The following is a 20,376-nucleotide window of genomic DNA, read 5'->3' on the forward strand; positions in this document are numbered from 1 at the left end:
AAAAATTAAACACCAGAAGAACAAATAAGTAATTGGCAAATTACTTGCACAAGCCAGGCAGGGCAGCACAAGTTTGAGCCTCTAAATACATGCCATTTAGAAGAAGATACCTGGCTTTACAAAGATCTCTGACCTTCATATGTGTGCTGTGGCACATAAACCCCCAAGTATAGATATGTCTTTCACAATAGTACAAATTTCAAGAAGAAATATAGCACATGACCATATATATATATATGAAAAATTGCTCAACTTTCTTAGCCATGAAATAAATGCAATTTAAAAACTACATTGAGACTCTATCATGAAGGAGATAATGGCATGCTGATCTACTGGTGAGGATGCTGGGAAAAAGGATTCCTCGTACACAATTGCTGGAAATGTAAATTACTGTAGCCACTATGGAAATCAGTATGTAGATTCTGCAAAGAAAAAAAGTTGAACTGTCATAGAATCTAGTTATATCACCGGTGGCATACATCCAGTGGAATAAAAATCTACAGACAAAGATAGCTGCACATTTATCTTTGTGGCGCCGTGCGCAGGGCTTGGGAATCTCCTTAGGTGCCCGTCAATGAGTGAGTAGGTAAAGGGTATGTATATGGATATACACACACACAATGGAATATTGTTCAGAATATAAATAGAAAGAAGAATAAAACACATTATTTGTAAGAAAATGGATTGATCATCTCATTAAGCACAATAATGTTACATTCAGACAAATACCATATGTTTTCTCTCATACATGTGGGCTATAAAGGTCTATATTTCTTTAAAGATGCAAATATAGAAGAAATTCTATTCTAGAGGGAGAGAGCAGCATGGAAAGGAGGGGAAGAAGAGGTGAAGGAGGCCAAGGCAGATCTTATTGAGTACCAGTGTACATGGATGGGAACGCACAGCTATGCAGGCTGATAGAAGGGAAGATGTGCCTGTCACTGTAGAGTTCTAAAGAGAAAGAAAGATGTTTTTCCCGTAGTATGCTTTGTATGAACATGGACCCTTGGCCGTGGTGTTCCCTTTCCCAGGAGCATCAGAAAGATCTGGAGAGGAACTCTGTCCGCCCGCTAGCCTCCTCCTGCTAGTGCTCTTCCCCACGTGACGCTGCAGTGGGTCACTCTGTCACCCTCTGGCATACTGCCTAGATGCCTCTCTTGGGGTCCTCGGTCAGCCACTGTTGTTTTACTTAGGCCTTCCTATTCAGGCCCTTTTCTGAGATAGGTATTATGTAAAATTCCAAATTTAAACTAATCTTTTGGTTTTGCCAGTTGTGTTTTTGTTTTTTGAGTCAGGTTCTCTGTATATCCTTGGCTATCTTGGAACTCACTGTGTAGACCAGGCTGGTCTTGAGCTCAGAGATCTACCTGCCTCTGCTGGGATTAAAGGTGTGGGCAACCATCACCTGGCTGGTTTTACCAGATTTAAAGTCTCCAAAACTTTGGTCTGGATTAAGTAGCTTTTCTAGTGTGTTGTATTTTTTTCCCCTTAACTTTTAAGTTAGCCAACAAAGTGTAATGGGTTTATTACTGCATTTTGGGACCTGTGTATTATTATACTTTGTTATCATTAATCTCTCTTCTCTACTGTCCCTCCCACCACCACTTTCTCCTCTCTGGCTGGTTTCCTTCCTTCCCTCAGATCATCTCACTTGCTCTGTGTTGGCATGTTAAGTCTCTTTTCCCTCTTAAAGCCCTTCCTCCTCTCATGAGCTGCCTTCTAGTTTCATGTCTCTGCCCCACACCTACCTACTGTCCTGATCCCCAAATCTAGATTTCAGATATTAAAGGAAGCACGGTTTCTGTTCTAAGTTTGGTAGCTTAGGCTGCTGGCTGTTTTTAAGTATTTACTGGCTATCTGTGTTTCCTCTCAGAACTGAGAGTTCAATTCATTAGTCCATTTATTAGCTGGATGATTTGGGGTTTGGTGTTTAATTTTAGATTTCTTCAAAGATGTTAATCCCCTGTCTGTTGTGTAACTGGGAAATATTTTTTTTAAGCACTGTAATTTTCATGGACTGTGGAGTTTTGTTAGGGAGTGGATCTTCCTTGATAACTGTTAAATGTTTTCTTTTGTTACTTAAATTTTGTAATCAGGGAATGATGCTCTAGCTCCAATGCCCATTTTAAATAGAGCTTCTGCTTTCCAGTTAGTGCTGAAGAGAACTGCTTGGGTCTCCCACCCTTTTGTCTTCACATGTTCTCAACTATGTAGGAACCTGTACTTATTTCTTTCACGTTAGTGAACATTCATAGAGACTGGAAGGCCCCAAGCAACTAAGTGTCTTGGAAGTAATGTCATTTACTTGGAGAATATTTGAAACCACATGCCCCCAGAAGCTAAAAAGTTAGTGATCTCACCCTTCCATCTTGTAATTTTGTAATTATTATGGGATTTATTCTAAGCCCATGTGCAACAGCAAGAGTGTGAAGTTGGTCTCTCCTTCACCTTTAAAGTGTGTGTGTGTGTGTGTGTGTGTGTGTGTGTGCGTGTGTGTGCTCCATGCATGCATATCCAGCTACATACATGCCAGGACAGGTGAACTCTAGAGGACAGAGGACAACTCTCAGGAGGGATCCCTCTGGCATCCAAGTGTTGAAGTCACGTGGTGATACCTTGTATGCACTGTGGCCACTGAGCCCTCCACACTGAGTTTTGTCCTATTTTTATGTGTCAAGATTTTAAAAACTGTTGCATGGTACTTAAAATCCTATACTTAAGCTTTGAAACTTTTAAGGTCATTATGGCCTGTTATTTTCTTGTGAACTTTATTTATATTGTTATGTTTATATGTTCTGTGCCACTTTAATTACTTGGGGAAAAAATTTTATAGTCTAAAAATAGGATGCTGTTTACAGCAAGTCTTGCACGAAAGTAAACCCTAAAGAGAGAGCGCGGGAGAGAAAAGAAATCCCTGCCAAAGGCTGTGGGAGTGATATCTGCATGGTTAGGAGCAATAAGTATGTGAGAACTTCTAACGTTGAGCTCTTTGAATTGTGTTAAGGTTATTCAGAATAAAGGATCATCATGTCTTGCCAGGCTGGTGGTAGTAGCCCTAGTTAACTTAATTTAAGCATCATCAGCAATGCCTGTATTCAGTTTGGGCAAGGTTCTGTCCTATGGTGTTCTCATTTGATTACTGTAAGGATTACCTAAGGTGATAGGAAGAAAATATTTAGCACTAGCTCTGGCTTGAATGCTCAGTAGGCGTTGTATTTTGTAATAATCTTGTTTTTCCTTACCCTGCAGTTATTTTTAAGCATAACATGGAATTCACACCTCTGGCAAGAGGAAGACATGATCTGGTTTACCCAAGATACAATTGTAAATCCAATTGAAGTGTCTCGTGTCTCATGTTTTTACATGCCTGTTTTTTGTTAATGAATTCAGGTAACTCCATTTCCAAGTACTGGATTTATAAATGGGTTTACATCTCCGACCTTCAAACCTGCAGCGTCTCCTCTGACATCACTCAGACAATATCCTCCTAGAAGCAGGCAAGTTCCCAGGATTTTTCCGATGCTCGCGAGCCTCATTTTCACTGTTCCGGGTTATTTGTAATGAGGGACAACAGAGATGAAATTTCCTGAAGCTTAAAACTGTAATCATATAAATTATATAATATATAATTGTATAGAAAGACTCAACCCCCAAGCTGGCTGCTAGTAGTAAGGAGCAGATTCTGGCTTTGGGGGCAACTTTTACCATGTGTTTACCAAGTAGGAAGCAGATCTTGACATACATATTTCACATTAGCATGCTCATTCTATACTCCTTGATTGCTTTATAACTCAGCATATACAAACATCTCATTTGCAGGAATCCTAGTAAGTCTCATCTGCGCCATGCGATTCCTAGTACAGAGAGAGGGCCTGGGCTGCTAGAAAGTCCTTCAATATTTAACTTCACTGCAGATCGATTAATTAATGGTGTCCGGAGTCCACAGACGAGGCAAGCAGGGCAAACTAGAACACGAATACAAAACCCTTCAGCTTATGCCAAGAGAGAGATTGGAACTGGGCGTGTGGAGCCAAGTAGTCTTGAATCCTCTCCTGGTTTAGGGAGAGGAAGGTAAGTCACTCGCATATTTTGTCAAGCAGATATTATGTACCTATCATGAACTACTAATATTTCACATTTTAATTTAGATGTTTTATAATCATATCCTAATACACTTCAGAAAATTAAATAGAAGGCTGTAAACATCAAAGGCTTCTCAGTTCCTCAGGGTAGTGGGTTTTAGAGCAGAGACTTCAGTGTTTTGTCTTAAAAGCATAACATTTTCTTTCATAACACTGCAGCTGGCATGTAGGGGCTGTACAGTGTCTAATCTCTGCTCGTCCTGCCTGCAGTCTCACCGTGGCTGTTAGCCCTGGCTTTTTAGGTCACTGCCTTTAACAGAAGGAGCCTCCAAGGTGTGTCCCACAGATTCCTAAGCCTTGCTCTCTTTACAGCTGGTAGTCAGGAGGGCTGAGCTTGTAGCTCACCATAGAGTGCTTACCTAGCATAAACAAGGTCTTAGTTCAATGAATGCCTAGTGCTCCACAAAAATAAAAGTAAAATAGGATTGAGCTGGCAATGGGATATACTCAGCAGATGCAAGAGTTTGGTAGCCAGGCAAACCAGCATTTAAATTTCATTTTTACTAAACGTACTCATAAACAGAAGCTGCTGTTGTGAAGCAGTGCCTTTGGTCACATCATTTCCATCCTTGGGCAGATAGTTCCTAGAGTCTTGGTGCTTCTTGTTAGCTAGGGTTCTTGCCATACGCTGTGAATGTGCTTCCACTTCCTTCTCCCTGGGACCTCCAATGCACTTCCTTCTTTCTTGCTTGCTGTTTTGTCTTCTGCCATTCCTCCAAAGAGGTGAGATTAGAAAAGACACAGGTGGGACTCAGAGTTTGCACCCTACCCAGTGTTGACTAGGCCAGCTGCTCATGCGGTAAAGCCTGTCCGGATTGCCCTCTGACAGGTGCTGGCCAAGAACCTCAGCCTATTTAGGTTTGGATCTAGGCCACCACATTAAAGCAGGGGTCACGGTAAAGTTTTTTGTTTTAGTGTGCTGAATGACTTGGGGTGCTAATGGTTGAGATGGGTGTGCAAGGCCCAAGAATAAGACACTAGTGCCTTTTTTCTTTGCTTTACAAAGCATACACTGCTGTTTATTTTACTCACAGAATTTGTATATTGGGAGCCAAACCTCTCACCCCCCGCTGTTGCCTAATCACCCAGCTATAGTCTCAGCCTCTTGTTGTCCATACAAACCACTGACACGGGGCAGCAGTAGATCTATCTCAAACTATCTTTTCACTTATGTACGAAACAGCCCCTCAGCCATTGAAGGTCACAGTGAGAAAGCTGTTGAGGCTCACTGAAGCCCAAAATGTTGCTGTCTTGACCTCTTCCCGTTGATCACAGGCATTTTAACAGCACCTGAAGTGGTGGGTCCTTTCCAGAAGGGTCACTGTTGCCCATGAAATGTAATTTCCTATTTTATTAGTGAGGTAAACAGGCTATGTGTATTACGTTTATCAGCGTGTTGGGTCTTGCTTCTCAAGTACCATGTACCTTCATTTTGAGAACAGTGTCTGCCATTGAACTGGAGCTCACCATTAGGCCAGGCTGGTTGACTCCATCATTCCCCTTTTCTGAACACTGCAATGCCAGTACTCTAAGCATGTCTACTTGGCATTTTCTATTTATTTATTTTAAATATTTATTTATTTATTATGTATGCGATATTCTGTCTTGTGTGTCTGCCTGAAGGCCAGAAGAGGGCATCAGATCTCATTTCAGATGGTTGTGAGCCACCATGTGGTTGCTGGGAATTGAACTCAGGACCTTTGGAAGAGCAGGCAATGCTCTTAACCGCTGAGCCATCTCTCCAGCCCCAGGCATTTTTATTTTTGAGAGTCTGTGATGTTTGGATGATGCTTGTGTCAAGGCCAGAGACAATGCCAGCCGTCTTTTTCTCCCTACCTTGTTTTTTGAAGCAGGGTCTTTTGAGCCTGGAGTTGATAACTTGGCAGACTTTGCTGGCCTGTGAAGTTCCAGGTTCTATACCTGTTCCCTGTGTGTGTACTGGAGTTAGAGATGCAGCCGCCGCACTTGGCTTTTGTGTGTTCTAGAGAGCCAAACTGAGGTCCTCTTGCGTTCATTACAGGCAGTTTAAAAAGTGAGCATCTCCTTAGTCCCAGTGCTGGCTTTTAAAAATGTGGGTCCTGAGGCTCAAACTCAAGTTTTCAGGCTTGGGCAGTAAGCATTTTATGGCTATCTCCCTACCACCTATGTAATGTATTTCTTAAACAGTAAGACGTAGAAGTTGAAATTATTTTTTGACCCATGACTACGGAATGCATATTGTGTTACTTTTTGTGAACGTTAATATTAATCTTGTTGTGGAATTTGTGAGTGGCCAGATGCATTAGTAGCAAATAATAGTAATCTGAAAGGAATCTTTTACTTTGAGTAACACATTTTCAATACTTTCTTAAAATATTCAGTCACCATGTTGTAATAGTCACTAGCTACTGGTAGAGCATCAGCCAGTCCATTGATGCTTCAGTGCTAGGCATTGACTTCCCTGCGGCCCTAAATTGTTTCTTCTTTCAATGGGAAACTATTGACTTAGGTAGATCACTCTCATGGGTGATGGCTGCTGCCTCTGCCTCTGTGCCTGCTACTTCACTTGTGCCCAGGTGTAACGAAGGTGCTTCTTTCCTGCATGTCATGTGCCAGCAGCCTCTGTCAGCATCTACAGCTTCCTTGCCTCTCGCAACTCTCGCAGCATTAAAAAGAGGGAACCTGCTATCCATTGGACCTGGTCTCAGAGAATATTGTGGCCGGTTTGATCTTGAGTGGGGGTCACTGGAACATCCTCTCTACCAGCAGGAAGCTCAGCTGGCTCTCTTGTCGTTCATGTGTTTGTTCACTGGCTGATGGTGTGGTGGGTTCAGCTTCTCTGCTCTGACATGTCTTCTCCACTCAGCTTTGTCATTTCTAGATTTTTTTTTTTTTTTGGTTTTTTTTTTGGTTTTTTTTTTTTTTTTTGGTTTTTTCGAGACAGGGTTTCTCTGTGGCTTTGGAGCCTGTCCTGGAACTAGCTCTTGTAGACCAGGCTGGCCTTGAACTCACAGAGATCCGCCTGCCTCTGCCTCCCAAGTGCTGGGATTAAAGGCGTGCGCCACCACCGCCCGGCTTCATTTCTAGATTTTAAAGAGAAAGACATATGACTCTTCTTTTCACTTAGACACTTGTAAGCCACTGTATAATTCATTTCAGTATTGTGGAAATGTTTGCTTGACTGGGGCGTCCACTTGTAAAAGCTAGTAACCCTGAAGGACATGAGTAGAAAAGAAGGGAGACTATCTCTTTGTTTTTAATGCAGTTGGAAAGTTTCATTTGAAGAATTTTGAAGCAGCAATTCCTGTTTCAGATGGTGCCAACATGTTTGGGGCTGTGGTAGGTTCTGAAACAGGCTACAGGCACCATGACTTAGTAGACCTTACACCAGCCATTTTTATACCAAATCAGTTACTGGAAACTGAGAACTCAAAGGGGGAGCATTGACTAACACAGAGATAGTGACATCAGGTATCAGCTACAAACCCAAGAGTAATGTTTAGATTCTTAAAAGCTTAATCTTAAGAGTAGGGAGTCTGGGCCAGAGACCTCCTGGGCTCACCGGGCACAGTGTAAAGAGTGTAAGCTGAAGGGTGAGTTCACATGTCCTTTTAACCCTTGTTAATAAAAGCTTAACAAAGCCTCCTGTCAGAGGAAAAGCAGAGTTTACAGAACCCCAGCCAATTTAAAAAGTGAAATAGAAAGGTAGGACTGAGACGTGATAGTGTCTTGTTAACCCGCCTCTCTTTGGTGACATAGTCGCTGTCGGTCTCCCAGCAGTGTCTAGGCTTCCAGGAAGCCCAGGCTTTGTCCTAGTGGAGACTCGCTGTCTTCTCAGTCTGTGTAAGGACTTGGAGCACCTCACTCGTTTAACACAGGAGTGCGCGCATGTTGAACCATGAACGTGTGTGTGTAGCTTTCAGTCCTTGTTTCTGAACCATGGACTGGTAAAACCAGGATTGGTGTGTAGATTCCTCTCTCTGCAGCGCATGGCCTCTGTCCAGAGAGCCTATTTAGAAACAGGAGGGGCGATCTAGTTCCTTCTTTGGCAGAGTTCACATTTCCTCTTCCACTGCGTGTCCTTGAGGGTCTGTTTCCCATTAGCTTTTTCTGTTGCTGTAGAACCTTCAAGGCTTCAGTCATGTATCTGCTACTTTTCTGCGTGCCAAGGTCAGTATAATGAAAAGCCCCAAATGCCAGGTAGCAATCTTAAAATTATATCGGTTGAACCTGTCTTAGATCACAAAGCAGAAGTATCCCTCCCCATGTGGGGTCCAAAATGTGAGTGCCCAGTATCCCAGGTACAAACTGTATGGTGCTGAAACCATGTCTCTGCTACAACAGATCATCCACCGTGAGCAGCAGTCCTTCGACTGTCTTCACTCTGCAGTCGAGGGAGGGGCACTGATAGCATGTTCCAGGACGTCTTATCACTACATAGGATTGCTGCACCCGTAGGCTCCTAGTGGGCTGTCGAGGTGCTATCGGGACAGTCATGCATTCTTTGGGCTCCACTGACAGGGAGACACTGTTGTCAGATGGTGTTGGTACTGATGGACAGACACCTGGAGTGGAGCCTGCCTGGTGTCTTAAGACAGTGCCTGCGCCATACCAGACAAGTTCATCTCATGTGCCCAGAGGCCTGGTCATTATGGGACTGAGGGGTCTGTTCCAGAAGGTTGAAGGTCGCTGCTCATGCCCGCCTTTATGGCCTGATACCTCCTCTGTGCTCAGGGGTTTAACCCCACTAGGCTAGCTCAGCAGAAGGAGAGTCAATTTTCTACCAGAGACGGCCTGGCTCCCCTCCAGATTCAAAAAGGATATTGTGTCTTAGAGCCTCCCTCAAACCTCTTCTTCTAATTAATAGGAACACTTTAAGCCAAAGCATTTTCTTAAATTTTCTGCAAATAAAGTAATTAATAATGTTCAAATTCATTTTAATTTTATATAATGCATAGCTTTTGGGGAGTCTCTTCAGTTAAAATGATAGAAAGGATAAACAAAAATGAAATTGCATGTTGAGATTCATGTATGGCTTGTTAGACCACATAGACCTGTCCAGGGTGTTGTAAACACTGATTCTGTGCTCACTATAGTTAGTGCTGCAGGACACAGCCCCCCAGCCTTGCTGCCCTGAGTCTGGCTGCTGTTGATAAGGAAGGCAAGCCTGGGTTTAGGGACCTCTCAGTGTTTAGAGGTTCTTATATGACTTTTGCAGTAAGGGATAATCATAGTTTTTGACTCATGTTTTAAATTGTTCACCTATAATTTGATGTCAGATTTTGTATATATATCTTATCATTCCAGCTGAAGGGACATTTAAACATTCGAATCTTAAAAATTCTAAGTAGCCAGTAGATAAGTTTTAGAATAATTATCTTTTTATTATCTGTCTGAATATCTAACTTAATGATGTACTCTCAACATTTGAATTTTTGTTGTCAATACTTTTGTTTAAGACAGTAAAACCATCTTGTTAAATGATCTAATGCAGGCTGACCATACGCTCGTCATCTCCCAGCCTTAGCCACTCCAATATAGAGCTTGTGGGCATGTACTACGATGCCTGGGTTTTCATTGTCCTTTTAAAGCTGACTTTTAGAATCAGTTTATTCATGAAAGATTAAAAATATTAAAGACTGACTGAATTGGTGCATACTGTTTTGAATATGTGAACAAACATAAGCTTGGCAAATTTTCTAAGTAAGGGGAAAAATAATGGTCTTTTTGCTTTCTACTCCTAGGAAAAATTCCTTTGGTTATCGGAAGAAAAGAGAAGAGAAGTTTACAGTGAGTACATAAAGTTGTGTGTGCGCGTGCACGCGTGTTTTCTGTGTGTCTGCCTGTTTGCGCTCATGTGAACCCATACACTTAGATAACATAAGAGCCAGAAGGAGACTTCAGGTGTCTCATCAACCTGCAGCTTATCGTCTCTTAGAGCACTGAAGCCCACTGTTCAGGTAGGCTGGCTGGCAGTGAGCTCCTTTGATCATCCTGTCTCTACCCATCAATGCTGGGGTTCCAGACACATTGCCGTGTTTATTTTTTTACTTGACTGTTAGGAATTTGAACTTGGGTCCTTTTGTTCACAAAGCAAGCAGCCTTGTTCACTGAACCATCTCTAGCTCCGAATGCTCATTTTTACAAGACATTTAAATCTAATAATAAGCAAGCATGAGAGTTAATTCAGTGGATTAAGACTAAGATAGGAGGAGGAGCATTGCACAAAACTTTAATGGCCTAAATTTCAAGTTAGGTGAACCTAGAAATGACTCATGCAACATTTATAGACCTTTCACACAGATGAGAGCTGGAAGATCCTTGGCTGTGTTCTGTGCTGTCCTTGTCTCCACACTGTGACTTTCTGGGGTGTCCTTGTGTTGCAGAGCAGTCAGACTCAGTCTCCAACACCTCCAAAGCCTCCATCACCGAGCTTCGAACTGGGTCTGTCCAACTTCCCCCCGTTACCTGGAGCTGCAGGCAATTTGAAGGCAGAGGACTTGTTTGAAAACAGGCTTTCCAGCTTGATCATAGGATCTCCTAAAGAAAGAGTAAGCTATGTGTCACAGCTGTAACGTGTGTCGACATTTCCCGAGCACTGACTTTGTGCAGGGACCTGGCTCAGGTTCTTCACACACAATAATTGAGGGAGGTGTGAGGTTTGGGTGGTTTGCATTGGTCACGTGCTGGAGCCAGGGTCAAGCCGTCCTTCCCATGCCATCTGCTGAGGCTGCTGTGGACCTGTGCTGTACAGATGCTTAGATTAATTTTTGTTGTTGACGTTTAAAGCTCTTTTGTTTCACAAAACACAGAATGAGACACAAGAATCTGAATTACACCAGAAATAAGACAGCTTTTTTGGAAATCTACATAGCATAAGTAGCAAGAAGCTTAGAGTCACTTTGTTGTGGTCTGGTGATTTCAGGCAAACTCTAGGCTACCACAAGGTTGTTCACTGCAGTAGTCATCACTCCTAGTCTTAGCTGAACTACTAAAGTTCAGAGAAATTCCTTTCCAGGGTTCCTGCTATACACTTAGTTAGCTACACAGGTTGGAAGTGGGATTTGTTCCCCTGCAAGCATCAGTATTTAAAGACTATGGGACATGCAGAGAAATGACTTTCTGCCTAGTTACTAAAGTGTGACTAAGTGCTGGGGTAGGGTGGTCTTGTAGAGTAGTCCTGGTCCTGATCCAGATATTCCTTCTGCTGCAGTTGTCTTACATCTGCCTTGAGTGCCGGGGCACCGCGTCACAGTAGTTAGGGCGGATGACTTTGCTGCATACAGTATCTTGAGACTAAGTTCAGGTAAAGAGTTTAGTCCTTTTCGTGTTGAAAGGTGGTAATTGCTGCTCTTTTAGCCATGGAAACTATGTTTTCCAAGATTCTTCTATATTATGTCGCATGTTAGAATTGGGCTGTCTTAGAAATTACAGATCTTAATGTCCACATTAGTAATTTCCAATTGCCCTATAAAACAGAGAATTATGCATTCCAACAGTTATGAAGTCTCATTTTCAAGTTATGGTCTTCTTGAATTATTGGTAAAAGGATCCTAGTAGGCCTCCCCAGCTTCACAGGCAGTCGCTGCTTTGAATGTACTTGAGTTTCTGTGCTTTCTGAAAGGCTGCACTGGGCTCTGGCCGAGTTACACAGCCTACACTGCCAAGGATGGTCCATCTGCAAGAATGTGTCAGGACCTGACACAGGACTGTGACTCTTTGTAAAGTGAGTCGTATGTGTCTGTCTTTACATAGAGGCAGAGTTGAACATATGTTGGATCTGAGCATGCTCTTACAAATAGGAAGTCATTGGCTGCCCTGTGTTTCAGTAAGCTAGGTTCCTTTCATTTGAGCAGTGATAAGAACCTCTGGTCCTCAACCCAGCAGAATCTCAGTCTCTGGTTAACTCCCCACCCCATCCCCAAACAGGGGTCTAAACTGTGCCAAGTGCACTTCCAGCTACTTTATTTTACCTTTGAACTGATATACTCTGAAGAGAAAGGCAGTTAGTAAATTTTATCTTTTTATATTTAAACTTCTAACCAATTATTTACTTGCCCTAAAATTGCATACTGGGTTAATGGCATACCATGAGTAAACTTGTATGAATTATAGCTGTACTGCACTGAGAAAGTCGTTGATGGAATAATTTCTCATTCTCTCAGGTCTTAGTTTAGTGACCTTGCCTGTTAAGTTGGCTAAAGCAGGATTGTACACCTGCTTCCATGGGTGGTTTGTAGTTCAGGTGAGAGCTCCTGTGGGTATGTATCTTCAGCCTATCACCAGGCACTCAGATTTATGTAGGTGTGGATATCTGTGTCAGTTTTTGTTTTGTACTAATGACAAGAGTGAATCAATAGTGTACTGTCTTGGTAATTTTGTCCGTGCTATGGGGAGCCCTGACATGTCAGATGAGTATGGTATGTTTGGAAATTGTGCACTTAAGAAGACAAGCTTACGGATAACTACCATGCATTTGCTGAGAGCAAGAAGGCTGAGCGTTGTCCAGCAGAAAACAATCTCAAAATGTAGTTATGTTGTTGGGGGCTTCTTCTCCTGTGTCTTTCTGCTGGGGCTTGGCAGTTTGTTGGTAGGATACCATTGGTTCTGTTGACTTAAAGGGTGAAGACACCATTCAGTATCAGTCAAGGGTTGGGAAGGAGGCTCTCCAGATGGGTTAGAGATCGCCATGGTTTTAATGGTTAGACTCTTAACTCCTTAGGCAAATATCTGACAACTCGTAAACTGCTACTTAATGATTTTCAGAACCTCAGTGCAGATGCAAGCACAAATACTGTTCCTGTAGTGGTCCCCAGAGAGCCTTCCATGCCAGCGCCCTGTGCTGTGACAGCAGCGTTTGAACGTTCCCCTTCTCCAGTCCATTTACCTGAGTAAGTGTCCGTATTCTACCTGCCTCTGCCGTGTACAGGTGGAGTGACCTGTTATGTTACATGTGATTGTTAAACCAGCTGGCATTTTCACAGGGATCCCAAGGTGGCAGAAAAGCAAAGGGACTCACACAGTGTGGACAGACTCCCTTCTACCCCTACTACAACCGCGTGCAAATCAGTGCAGGTGAATGGAGCAGCAACAGTAAGTTCTTCGCCTGCCTTGCCCAGCACTCGGGGCATTCTGTGTATGTCCTGCCTCAGCCTATCTTTATTCATCCTAATTTGATTGATTTTCATTTGTGTGCGCCTTCATTTCTCTGTACCACGTCACTGAGCCTTTCTGTTTCAGTGTGGGATCTCTCAGATAATAACAAGACCCCAGCTCTGTCCTGTGTGGAGTTCAGTCATTTTCTGCATTTACTGTGTATGTCATATGTATGAAAAATAGTTAAGCAGAATGACTGAAAAGAGCAACTTGGTGTCCTCTTGCCCTGTTTACATCCCAGTGTTTCTGCCACGTGTGGTGCCTCAGACCTCTAGTTCCAATGCTTGGGAGACAGAGCAGGACTTTGACGCCCCTGGTTTACATAGCAAGGTGCAGCCAGCTTAGGGATACATAGTGAGTGAGGCAGCTAGTCCTCAGATCTAGTAGTCTCTGTCCTTGATGACCTAGCATCTTCTCAGCTTGGTGCTGAGGTAAGTCTTTAAGTTAAAATTGCATTAGGTTTGAAGGCACACACCTGTGATCCCAGGACTTGGGAGGCAGATGCAGGAAGATGGCATTTCCACAAGCTCTGTGTAAGGGCTAGACCAGCTAGGGCTACCCAGTAAGACTGCATCTCAGAAGGTGGAAACTGGGGGATCAAGAGTTAAAGCCCATGTCATGTACTGTGGCTAGCCTGCACTCCATAAGATAATATTTCAATAAATGATTGAATAAGATTCACAGGACCGCCCTGTCACACCATCACAGCTCATTCCTTGTAAGCAGAGCACTTGCAGATGTCCAGTCTTGGGTCAAGGGAAGCAGGGTTTGTGCCTATTTTCCCTCCTTTAGCCTCTTAGGCCACCGTATTTCTCAAGAGTGCCTAAAGGCTTCATGCTGCGGGCAGAGTTGGCTCACCATTTCATTGCTGGGCCTTTGTGTCTGTTAGCCATTTTAGACGGCAGCTCTGTATGTCTTGGTAGGGAAAGTGCACTGCAAGGAAAGGGAGTGATTTGTTTCATTTTAACCAAAATGAAAAACCAAACTCTATCCAAAAAACATGATTAGCTTAGAAAAATGAATGTATGTTTTCAAAGTATTTTCTTTGAACAGAAATTTAGCTTTATAGAACCTAAACAAATAAAAAGCCAAAATCTAACATAACTCAAGGAAATCCATTCATGGTTCAGACTACTCTCCTCCAGGAGCCTGCACTGTTACATTATTCCTCTTCAGTCACCTTCCCCCTTCCGGAGTAGTTTCAGACTCTGCAGACTCCAGCCCCACACTGACACAGTCATCAAGTCCTAGAACTGGACTGATAGCTGTATCTTAGCTAGGGTTTCTGTTGCAGTGAAGAAGACATCATGACTACAGCAACTCTGATAAAGGAAAACATTTAACTGGGTGGCTTACAGTTGAGTCTATTCTCAACATGGCAGATCATGGCAGTGTGCAGGCAGACTGGTGCTGGGAAATGAGCTAAGAGCCCTACATGTTGATCTGAAGGTAACAGGAAGTGAACAATTGATCTAGGCGAAGCTTGAGCATAGAGATCTCAGACTGTTCCCACAGTGACACACTTCCTCCAACAAGGCTAGACCTCCTACTAGTGCCACTCCCTGTGAACTTATGGGGGCCAACTACATTCAAACTACCACAATTTGCTTTATCATAGTGAGAATTCTTGATCCTCTACACTTGTCCACAGCGCTAGTGGCAAGAGCTTTGATGGTGGCCACTAGCTGCCATGGACATGGCAAAAGTAATGAATTTTGTGAACGTTTTAAAAGTGAAAATACCAATGAAGATGGAATTTTATACTATAAATTAAAATTTGATTTTATGTTGCTCATCTCTGAAGGAACTACCATCCCTGCTATTTTGTACCCATAATCCCACATTTTATGTTTCCAGGAATTGCGGAAGCCCAGTTATGCAGAGATTTGTCAGAGAACGAGTAAAGAGCCTCCTTCTTCCCCATTACAACCCCCAAAAGAACAAAAGCCAAACACTGTCGCCTGTGGGAAGGAGGAGAAGAAGCTTGCTGAACCTGTGGAGAGATACAGAGAGCCCCCTGCCCTCAAGTCCACTCCTGGGGCCCCCAAAGATCAGAGGAGACAGCCTGGGCGCCGACCTTCGCCTCCAGCTGCCGGGAAGCGTCTGAACAGGGAACAGAACACTCCCCCAAAGTCTCCTCAGTGAAAGCTGGATGCTGGGAGGGTCTGGAAGAGCTTGTATTCACCACAAACGAAGCTCTCCCACTCAGTACGGAATGAGCCGCTGGTTAGGAGCTTGCAGTGTCTGTGAGGCCCATGGGATGCCTGCAAGTTATTTTCCTTCTGTGAGTTGGATTTCCCCTCTTAAAAAAAGAATCTATTTTTCAGGATTTAATTATATAATATAAACCTTATTTTAGGTTGGTGCTTAACTGGAGGTGACGCAGAAGTCTGTTTTTCAGGATAGAAAATGTATTTATCCTAACAAATGGATATTTTTTAATAAGCCTCCACGTGGCTCTGAATGCAAGCTATATATGAGTTTTTCTAAATTAAGGGAACTACGCTACTTCATTTTTTTTTTTTTTAAACAACTGGTCTGCAAGTGCAAATGGGTAGGGTGTCCCCAACAGATGGATGAGGGCTGATGGCACAAGCAGGGGCAGCCTTGGCCTCACAGAGCAAGGGACTGGCAATGTCAGGGCACTGACATACTGGCACAGGAGCTGTGTTTTCATCTAAACCGTTAGTTAACAGGAAATTCTAGCTTTAAAAAGATACATATGTATATACAGTTCTTTTTGGCCTAGTGAGCAGAATGAACCTGCAAAGAGCACCCTAGAAAGACCTGAACCTTTGAGTTTTGATGTCCTGCGAGCAAGTAACCAGCTTCTCACTCCAGTTCCAAGTGGCTATTATGTAAAATAAATTCAAAGCACATTGTGAATAGCACCTAGATGAAACTAGAATCTCTGTTGCCCACTGACATCATACCATGAAGTTGTACCATGATGTTTTGGTCCCTGTGAGCAGGCTGCCTGGCTCCCAGCCTCCAGTGCCTGCTCTGTTGGTGTTCCCCCACATTTTTGCTGGAGAGTCATGTCTTAACCAGCTCCGTGTGGATGTCTTCCTGTACCTCTGCATCGGCACATGAATTTAGAAGTCTCTAGCCGTGAGAGAGTGGTGTTTGTGGTCTCCCCTCTGACTAGTGGAGGACAGAATCCTTGCTCTTTTGACCTCCAAGACGAGGGTCTTGTTGATTCTTTCTAAGAAGTGCTGCACTTGTGAAGAACAAGGGTGCAGTAAAGTTAGCGAATTTATAATAAAGTTACAGATAAATTATTTTGTTTTAAAATGCCTAAAATTTTTCTTTAAGTATTCTAAGCAGCAGACATTAAAATATTTCCTGCTAAGTGTAACCATACAGCTTATTCCACAAAATGCTATTTAATAAGACTGAAGGTTGTTTTGTTTTTTTTTTCTTTTTTTTAAGGAAAAAAATGATTTCCATCCAATATTTAAAGACTTGAATTTTATTTAAACTTGAAAATGACTTTGCCTTAACTTTTGTATAAGACAGCTTAGAGCTCACGGAGACCGGCCCCTGGGTTGGTGGGAGTGGCTGTGCGGATCGATCTCCTGGTGGTGGTTTTGCTGAGTACGCATACTGTTGTACAAGAACTCCAGTGGTTTTTGTGACATACCTTACAGAGCTTCAACAAGTGATCTTTTTTCAGACTGTTGAAAAATCCTGTAAGTGCAAATAGTCGCTACTGTGTTAAGTCTGTGCACTTGGGAGTGTGCTCTGCCTGTACAGTGTAAATAATCAGAGCATATGAGAAAGGTACCCTACAAAGAAGAATCTGATAAAAATTATTGATATATTATAAATGTTACTGTTGAGCTGGATGTAGATAAACTAAATGTTGTGGTTTGAGTATTATTTTAATTTGTTAAGGTTTTTCTTTTCCCCTTATACTGGTGTGTTGAACTGATTTTGCCTCTTTGCTGCAAAAGGGAAATGGAAAGTCTTATTAAAAGCCTTTGGATGTTTTCATACTCTTAAAAAGTATGTAAGTGCATACTGATCATATCTGATGTTTAAAGGTTTTGAAGGAGAGTATGGAGAGCAGAGACTGGCAGGATCTTCCGATGAAAGTAAAAACCAGAAATGTACTAATTAAAATCATACTTTGCTAAGTGATTTATCCTGCCAGAGGCAAAGATGCCTGATCATGTGACCATTTCCTTCAGAGCGACTGTCATTCAGTTACATAGGAGTATACGCAGTGCTGTTTCAGAGCCTGTGAAAGGAACATAGGATGAATTTCCTTGTAGATGTCAGATCACTGACAAAAAAGAAGATGAAGAAGAAGAAGAAACCACCAGCCCTTTGAACCCACACTAGCAGATACTGTCTCTCTGGAAAGGCAAACCTGAGGCCCCAGGTCCTTCACATCACAGCTTTACTGGAAGAGGGGCCAGAGTACGACCAGCTTCCCTTATCCCCGAGGGTGCTCTCGCAGAGGACCTCTGATTTTTAATGAGAAGTCCTTTCCCCAAGGCTGAGCACTGCAGCAGGAAGCGTGAGTGGCAGAGCCAGCTGTGGGTGCTTGCTGTCTGCTGGCTGGAAGAGTAAGGCTCAGTGGCCGCATGCAAGGGCAGGGGGGCATGTGCACGAGGTTGGGACACTATAATCACTGCTTAGCCAGTGACAGCCTGGCACCAGGAACTAAAGCCTTGCTCAGATGTGATTTTTTTTTTTAATAGCACTCTTTTTCAGGAAGCAAAGGTGATATGCCAAATATCTGCGTATTGTCAAAGCAGAGGCTTCCTGATGGCTGAGGTTCTCCACTCAGAAAACAATGGAGTTACTACCATAGGAAACTGTCGGGTGCATGCAGACTCTTGCCATGTCACACACAGCAAGCGTGATACGTGCTTTTCATAATCTATTTTTTAAGTTTACTCATTCCTTTCAGTATCTCAAGGTGTAGAATCAGAGATACCAGTCACAATGACATTTTAACTTGTAAAATTGTGTGATGATACTTAATTATCATATGGAAATATGGAATAGGAATCTGGCCCCATTTCACCAGACCTGGATTTCAAGTGATCCCTCTCTCAGTAGTCAGTGTCATGGTGTCTCTGTGGATCTTCCTGTCATTGCATCACTGGTTGCCACTGGTGGGTGGCAAAAATAAAAATAAAATTAAAAAAAGGAAAAAAAAAAGTCTTACATTGCTGTAATAGGGTTTCTGCAGTTGATATTGAAAAACTGGTTCAGTGTGTCACAGCAGGCGACTGATGGTGCATACATGTCGTTGTGTCCCCTTCAGTGAGCTGTAGTTGTGGGTTTGTGTGCTTTGTAGCCTGTTATACGGAAAGCAGCAGACAATCGAAGATTCCAGGAGTGCTAACAGCTGCGAGTCCCAGCACGGGAGTGTAACGTGGAAGCTTGCCTGAGGGTTTCTGTTTCTGTTCTTCTTTTCATTAAGACTGGAATCAAGCTTACATGTAAACTATTGGTAATTTAAGTTTCCTTTTGTGTCATTCAGTGTAAAACTGTCTAATTTGAAAAATGTAGGTTATGAAAAATAAAAGATTTAGGCACTGTTCAATTTTTCTTTTGATTCTTTTAAATTAAAATTTTCTTCAAGAATACATCTTTTTTTTTAAGATTTTTGTTTGTTTGCTTCACTCTGTATTCCCATCACTCTGCATAAGGATGATAAGCAGGGGCCCAAATCTAGTTGAGGTTTTAAAGTCTTCCAGCCCTCACATAAGCTGGCCGCCCACAGCATAAGATTGGAGTATACAGCCTGTTGGTGCAAGGAGCAGAACCCAGGTCCTCTGGGAAAGCAACAAGTACTCCTAACTACTGAGTCATCTCTCTAGCCACTCCAGTGTATCTTTCTTTGTTTCTTTTGAGACTGGCCTGAAACTAACTGTGTAGACCAGGGTGGTCTGGAACTCAGAGGGCTGGGATTCAGCGTGCACCACCACACAGCTTCCAGGTTCTCAACAGTGAGTTATTTCCCCAGGTTTGTGATGCCCTTTATTCCTTCACGTGACCACTTACATGCACCTCAGTCCACCTAACCTCGCTCTTTCTGTTTCCGTGACACCATTCCCTTTAATTGACCTATTCCCAAGAGTTTGTATTGTGCAGCTCACCCCATGTTCAGGTAGGTGTGTCCCCTGAAGGCAGTTTTCCGTCCATGAGAAACTGTCCTACTTCCTGTTCTCTGAATGCTGTGTGTAACATAGTAGGAAGGTACTCAGTACTTACCTTAGTATGTGCTGATTGTGTGTGTGTACAGTCTGGCCTCAGGGATTTAGAAAGAGCTGGTGTGTGACTTAGTTTACTGTGTCTTGTAACGAAGCTTTACCCTCGACAAAGCTCAGTAATTTGCGGGATTATCACAGTCCCATTGACTGCCTGCTAGCCATGGCTGGGTGGTTCTGGTGACCCGCTGGCTCTGAACCAAACCTTGTGCATACAGAGAAGTTTGAAATTCACTAGCTCATCCTCACTTTCTCTGTATCTTAAAGATCCTTTCCCTAGCCGCTGTAGAAAACAGCTGATAGAAGTAAGGCTGAAAATGTCATCTTTGTTCTAGATGGCCACGTGTCCATAAACCAGGCTAAACGAGTAGATGGATACTGGGAGGTATCAAATATTTTCTACCCCTCTGCCATGCTAGAGGATTCAGTTTAGAAAATTATAACATTAGACTTAAACTCATAGACAGCTGACTGGACCCAAGCAGTTCCTGAGCCAGGTAAACTATGAGCCCACTGAAGAGTAAAGGCTATGGACTTTTCCTGCTTCACCAGGGGCTGTAGAAAGGGAACTCAGAGAAGGAGGGGCCCTACCAAGTCCACGGCTTATAGATTTAGTTTCCCGGTGCTTACAGATTCTGTGCTCTCAGGAGAGGTTTCGTTTGGCCTAGGTTGCTCTGCCAAATAAGCTGAGCCCTGCCTTCACAGAACTGGAAGGAGGGGAGACTGAGGTAGTCCTGTTGGAACTGAACCACGGGGTCAGGATGGCCAAAGAGTGTCCTGAGCTAAGGAAGGCTCTCTGTGGCAGCCCCATAGTACTTGAGTGTGTCCTCAGCTTGGCCGTAGGAAGAACATTTGCTAAAACCCGTTGT

The 20,376-nt window shown here is 43.1% G+C and overlaps 1 protein-coding gene across 3 annotated transcripts in view; it reads left to right on the forward strand.

Annotated features, from left to right (window-relative positions):
• The window catches only part of Larp4b (La ribonucleoprotein 4B), a 76,658-nt gene extending 57,824 nt beyond the window's left edge, over positions 1-18,834 (forward strand). The window contains exons 12-18 of one of the 3 annotated variants that reach the window (XM_057787500.1): positions 3,391-3,497; positions 3,820-4,071; positions 9,866-9,911; positions 10,508-10,672; positions 12,888-13,012; positions 13,106-13,214; positions 15,135-18,834. In XM_057787500.1, coding sequence (XP_057643483.1) covers positions 3,391-3,497; positions 3,820-4,071; positions 9,866-9,911; positions 10,508-10,672; positions 12,888-13,012; positions 13,106-13,214; positions 15,135-15,422 — 1,092 coding nt within the window. In that variant the 3' untranslated portion in view covers positions 15,423-18,834. The remainder of the gene's footprint in view (positions 1-3,390; positions 3,498-3,819; positions 4,072-9,865; positions 9,912-10,507; positions 10,673-12,887; positions 13,013-13,105; positions 13,215-15,134) is intronic. The other 2 variants (XM_057787501.1, XM_057787502.1) reach the window with 2 other exon arrangements.
• The last annotated feature ends 1,542 nt before the right edge of the window (positions 18,835-20,376 follow it).

Source organism: Chionomys nivalis, chromosome 13 (assembly GCF_950005125.1).
Source record: "Chionomys nivalis chromosome 13, mChiNiv1.1, whole genome shotgun sequence".
Classification (NCBI taxonomy): domain Eukaryota; kingdom Metazoa; phylum Chordata; class Mammalia; order Rodentia; family Cricetidae; genus Chionomys; species Chionomys nivalis.